We start from the raw sequence: 6,000 nt of genomic DNA, 5'->3' as shown, positions 1-6,000 counted from the left end.
GATGAACAAGTCAGCATAGATCATTGAACAGCTGATGGCAAATTTCAGGTGTCACATTATCATCCTATGCTAACATGGAGCAGGAATTACACTTTATTGTATTTTCACTTGTCATGTCAAGGACTTCTGCCTTACTAACAATAATATCAATATTATACATTATGACCAGATATAAAATACTATTTCCATCATTTATTTCTGACAGCAAAGACAGGCTAAAGCTACGACTGACAGTATGGTTTCCTTTCCAATATTCACAATGCATGTTTTTAAAAATCATATGCAATTTTCTGAGTGTTAAAGTGTGCTGTCATTTGTATATCTAAAGCTCTCTAGGATGCATATTATACACTGAATGAAACAAAAATCTTCAGGCTTTTCACTCCTTGTATAATTCCCTAGAGTTCCACAGATGCTATAAAAACCCTTAAGCCATAGAAGTGTGACAGGAGAGTATTTCATACAGTATTTATATACATTTCTGAACAGAATATTGCACTGTATGAATAATCTTTGTAACTTCCAAATATTTATGTTTCTAAAACTTGCCCTTTGTATGACTACAGAAATTGCAGGAAATAAACACTCCCTTGTGTATTCACAGGAATCTGGGTTATCTGGCTTTTAATCCAAATTCAAAACATACTTCAAAGCAATTGCCACACAGCAGACACCGTTAATGTGAGTAACTTGGTTACTTGGTTACATCTCTTCAACATGAAGTGTCATGCATTGTCCTGAACATATATATGAATACATGCAAAAAAAGCTGATTATTTTTCTCTTTCAAATCCACTGAGAATCCATAGCCAGCTGACACTTGACACTTACATGAAACTTGAACCTATTTCTTCAGTTAAAAAACGGTAAACTTACACACAGGTTATCCCACCTTGTGTTTCAGGTTTGGTTTCAAAATCACTTTATGTAAAGTTTTTAGATCAGACTGTCCTCTATGCTGAAATCAAGACAACACAAAGTCTCTGAACCCTTTAATAAAAATTCCTCAGCATCCACATTTTAGGAAATGTTTTTGAAGTTTCCTTACTTCATGTCCAGCTAGTACAATATGTCCCAAGTTCTCTAAAGCCAAAGTATCCTCCCATAGCTTCTAAAATGGTGAGAAACTGTTAAAAGAATCATCTGTTTGGGTCCGACCACTTTAGTTATTAAATCAGCTACATTGTCTGGATGGAATGCAGCACAACAGGGCAATGCATCAACTGGTCCTTACTGAACGGCTCACCAGGCAAATAACCTATGCTTGACTCCTCTCCAAATTATTTCTATTCACTTCTTTGGAAAAGATTCCTCATGAAGCAAGTCTTAATGGGAAATACCACAAGATTGCTGGAAAAGGTTCATATGTACCCTTTGCTGCTTCATATATGCTTTTAAGGGCCTACTGTATTTAGCAGGTTTATATTTCTTGGAATTTGAGCCCTTTGAAAAATTAAAAATGACAAATATTAGAACAGTATTAGTGTATTAATATATTAACAGTATTGACATACAAATGCATTTTTGTTATGTATAAGTTGTAATAATTCTTGTTGGCTACTTCTAGGTCTTCCCTGAGAAGAAAGCTAAATATTAACTAAGGTTTACTCTCTTACTGGTTATCCATTTTTTTATTTTTTTTTTTTTATTTTTTTTTTTTTAATTTCAAGTTCAGAACACAATTTTTAAGCTGCTGGTTAACTAACCAAACATTATTCAGAATTTAAAAATTGACCTTTCTGTATTTTTTTTAATCAGCCAGGTTTTACAAGTTTTCCAATACTGTTAGTTATTCTTCAGGCTTTGTGTGAATTAATTGTGAGCATCTGGCCTATAGTTGCTCCTGCTGCAGAAAGAAATACCAAAGTGCAGCTCCCACTCTACAACTTCCTGGAAATGTGTACTCATTGACTTATTTCTTGCAGTAAATACAGAAGAAAATTTCTCAAAACTCCAGTGTGACCTGGAATATTTAGATAAGAACAAATTAGTATTGCCTGTGGGAAAGCAACAGAACTGCAAAAATTTGGGCAACAGAATATGTGAGGAGAAAGGATGGGGAGTAACTTTCTTCTTGTCACTCTTGATTAGTAGAGCTGCTCACAGCAATTATTCATACATGGAATGTTGGAATCTCTCTTTCTCCTCCCACCAAGAACTAATTTTATTGTTTTGGCCTCAAGGGTCCACCCCTGCCCCATTGCACAGGAACTTCCAGGAAGTGCAGGCTGGACTTGACAGAAAAGAGAAAGCAAAGATACACCAAAGAACAAAAAAAGGCACCAGGAAAAAAAAAATGGAGCAAAAGGGCAGAAACCTGGTGTGGCAACTGTGTTTCCATGCAGGACTCCATTCACCCACCTACTCAAAATAAGGAACTTGTGGCTATGACTGAAGGTTGGCTGCCTGCTCTTTCCCTCCCCGCTGGCTCTGCTCTGCCCGCAGGAAGGGATGAGCTCTGCTGCCCGGTGTCTGGACCAGGCTCAATGCTGGACCAGGCTCAGTGCTGGACCAGGCTCAGCGCTGGACCAGCCTCTGCACTGGACTAGACTCAGCACTGGACCAGGCTCAGCACCCACGTTCCAGCCCTCAGGCTTTCCAGGGGTTCTGAGGAGGCTGCTGGGGACCATAGGCCAGGCAGGGGACATGGAGAGCTGCTGGATGGCAAGGCTAGGCTGCAAGGAAGCACATCCTGCCTGTTTGGAAATGTTTTGCTTTGGAAGCTTCCCTTGTGTGTCCTTAATTTCAAGGGTGGTTTTACTGCATTCTGTGTTCTGATAATCCCAGCTGCAGGTATTGCAATATCTTCCTTCTTGTGTTACTGCTTTGGTGCTTTTAAAAAAAGGTGGTGCAAGTCTGCCTCAAGCCTTTGACTGACTTGGAGATTCATCACAGTCAAAGTCTACTTGCACTTTGGTTTCAATCCTGAAAAATGGTTAATGCCAGTATTGCAAAATCTATATAAAAGCTTCTTTCAATGGCCACCACTTGCATAAAAAAATAGAGTTATACATAAAAGACTCTTTGTCTCCCTCATCAATTTGACCCTGGTTAAAACTTGAAAAAATGAGATTTTTCCATAAGACTTGTGATGCAATTAGTGGAAGTTTGGGGTCCAAACTGCCTTTACAGTTGAGTAAAGTTTATAGTTTACTCAGACTATGGCTGCTTGCAAAATTTAGGTCAGAAAAACAAAGATATATATTTAGGGTGGATATTAATTTCTTTCTCTTGAATCAGGACCAAAAAACAACAACAACAAAAAAAGCTATGAAAGGTATTCTTACGATGTAAATTAATTTTATTCAAAACAGATTAAAAAAACTAACAAAGCTTGCCTAACTACATGAGGTAGTACATGTAGCAAAAGAGAAGGCAGAATATAGTATTCTGAAATATGAAGAATATGAATAAGTTTACAAGTTGGAGTGAAATAAATTCAACAACAGAAACAAAATATACCAAAAATAAAGTTTAACAGCTTTTCAGTCTTAAAGCACCAATACACTTTTCATAGAAAGAAACATATGTATCACCACTACATGTTCTTCATGTACCAGAATATGGTAAAATTAATGTACGAAGCTGTTCGCCATAAATGAATTCTTTAAAACTGTGAAGCAACAAATGACATAATTGCCACTTGGCTTCGTACCACTATACTTCCTGGCCTGCAGGAGTATTTGCCAGGTCACAAGGAGCAAGGTTAGCCTTTGTTACCATTTTCTTTGGTTTTTTTGAACATTTACTCCCATATTAATGTTTAGCATATTGATAACATGTATAGCTCAAGGCTATAAGCTGGCAAAATTTTTTGCATGTGTACAATTCTACATTTTTTCTGAACCCAAACTTAGGTAAATTGAAGGAATCACATGGCAAAAATAAAGCATGTGTTTGGGCAGAACTGCAGGCTTATTCCTTAATTTCAGGTTTCTGCACTTCTCAATACAAAGGTTTTATGAGATCCTTCAAGGTTATGTATGTCTGTTTCACACACCCATCCCAAGGCAATGGAGTATCTGTGAAGGATTGTGCCATAATGAATTATGGTTATTTGAACTAAAGAACTTAGCAGCATCCAATAAATATTTTATTAATTTATTTTAAAAATAATAGACATGAATGGCCCAGTCTCTTAAGAATATTTTGTAGAGGAAAGCATGCTAGCATGAACCGGGGCTTCTTCCTATATTTCATATTTCATATTTTATTTCAAAATAGGTATTTGTGCTTGTTGTGATTAGTGTGAAATTAAGAACAATCTAGCTCTTAATTTATGCTTTCATGGCTAATGCTACTTTAGCTCATCAAAAAGTTATGTATGTTTTTATTGTACTTTAAGGCATGATTGATGTTATCAAAATATTGGGATGACTTCTTTTATGAACATTGAAAATAAAAACTCAGGCCTCCCTCTGGTATAGTTTCAAGGTTACTGTTAGTGGCATATATAAAGCACCATATAATAATATATTCAGATGAAGAAAACAAAGAACATTTATGAGCTTTGAATTAACTGTAAAGGAGTAACTGCTAAGAAAATATAGCAATATTTAACACAGGATTCAAAGTATTGTTATATATCATTCTAGATTTTCAAATTAATTTTTCTCCCATGTTTATTTTTACAGGTTTTTTTTCATTAAGATTTATATGTAATTTAAACTTTTTGGTGGAAAGCAGTATACATCTTCTGTACAATAATGTTACAGCTTTATACAAATTTTAGGAATCACAAGAAATGGCCTGTATTAATCTTTTCCAAGTGCTCTGGTTTCACTTGCCTGTTTTATGTTTTACTTGCTAGATTCAAACAACGGCAAATACTCTGAAAGCCTTGCTTCCTGGAGGATTCTGTAAACTGAAATATAAAAACATTTCTTATGTTATTTTTAAGATCATAAAACTCCAATAACAACTTTTTTTAAATTTTTAATTGTTGATTCCAGTATCTTGCAGCACTTCTTGTTACAACTCATAAATTTATCTATCTAGGATTTCTTTAAAACTGCTACAAATAAAAAATACATAAATTTCAGATTTTTTTTTTCCCCAAACAGCTTAATAGGAACAAAATACAGCATAAAAAAATTAAGTAATCCTTTGTGATGAGGGGTTCTGGTTTAAAGAATTGAAGCAAAATACAAAAAGTGTTTTGGAAATAGACAAAACATATATCTTATGCTTACTATTCTAGCAACTGTATTTGGAGAGAACTTGCAGACCCAGGAGATCACTTGTTTGTTAGTTGCCTATACAATGAAGAAGAGATTTCTACAGAGACCTAATGCCTAAAAAAACCAAAGCTTTCTGAATGGATAAGTATCTGGCTTCAAAAGAAAATAAACAAAAATACCCAATTCCAAAGAAATGTTGTTAGAATAAGTATTTCTGCCTTAAAAGTTGGACCAGCACATCCTATTTAATGGTCCATTGTCTTTTCCTTAGCAAACCCTGTCTGAAGATTATCTGGGAAGGAAAGGGAAATGGAGGTGGAGGCAAGGAAAAGCACAACAGAACAGGCTGGTTACAACAGCATTAGAATTCATCGTCTTCTGCTTCACAGAAAACTTGCACAGGACTCTTTTCCCAACTGCTGAATTCCCAAACTTTACTAAGATGATTTATATGCAAAAGTATGTGTATTCATAAATATTTTAAAATTTTTATTTATTGATAGTATGTAAGATGTATATTAGATACAAAGCATAAATAATGATCAAATTTGCAACATTCTTCCTGTCTGCCTCTCTACTCAAGAAGATTTATATGGAGAGCAAAAATGTCGGTAAAGAAGCACTCTAAGGGAATTAAATGATCACAGAGGAAAGTAAAAAAATATGTAAAATAAGTTATCCATTGAGCAAAGAAAATCTGTATTTTACAAGCTTCCAGATTTGAATGGTCTGAGAGAGAGAAGAGATTCTCCTACCCACAATTAAGAACAAGACAAAAATGCTCAATATTTTCCTACTTCTGAGTTTTCTGCAGAAACTT

The 6,000-nt window shown here is 35.1% G+C and overlaps 1 protein-coding gene across 2 annotated transcripts in view; it reads right to left on the bottom strand.

Annotated features, from left to right (window-relative positions):
* Positions 1-3,296: 3,296 nt before the first annotated feature.
* The window catches only part of CRISPLD1 (cysteine rich secretory protein LCCL domain containing 1), a 38,545-nt gene continuing 35,841 nt past the window's right edge, over positions 3,297-6,000 (bottom strand). For both annotated transcript variants that reach the window (XM_058833612.1, XM_058833613.1), the window contains one exon: positions 3,297-4,864. In XM_058833612.1, the coding sequence (XP_058689595.1) occupies positions 4,813-4,864 (52 nt within the window). In that variant the 3' untranslated portion in view covers positions 3,297-4,812. The remainder of the gene's footprint in view (positions 4,865-6,000) is intronic.

The sequence above is a fragment of the Poecile atricapillus genome, chromosome 2, assembly GCF_030490865.1.
Source record: "Poecile atricapillus isolate bPoeAtr1 chromosome 2, bPoeAtr1.hap1, whole genome shotgun sequence".
NCBI classification, from domain to species: domain Eukaryota; kingdom Metazoa; phylum Chordata; class Aves; order Passeriformes; family Paridae; genus Poecile; species Poecile atricapillus.
This window is presented reverse-complemented; position numbering and strand designations above follow the sequence as displayed.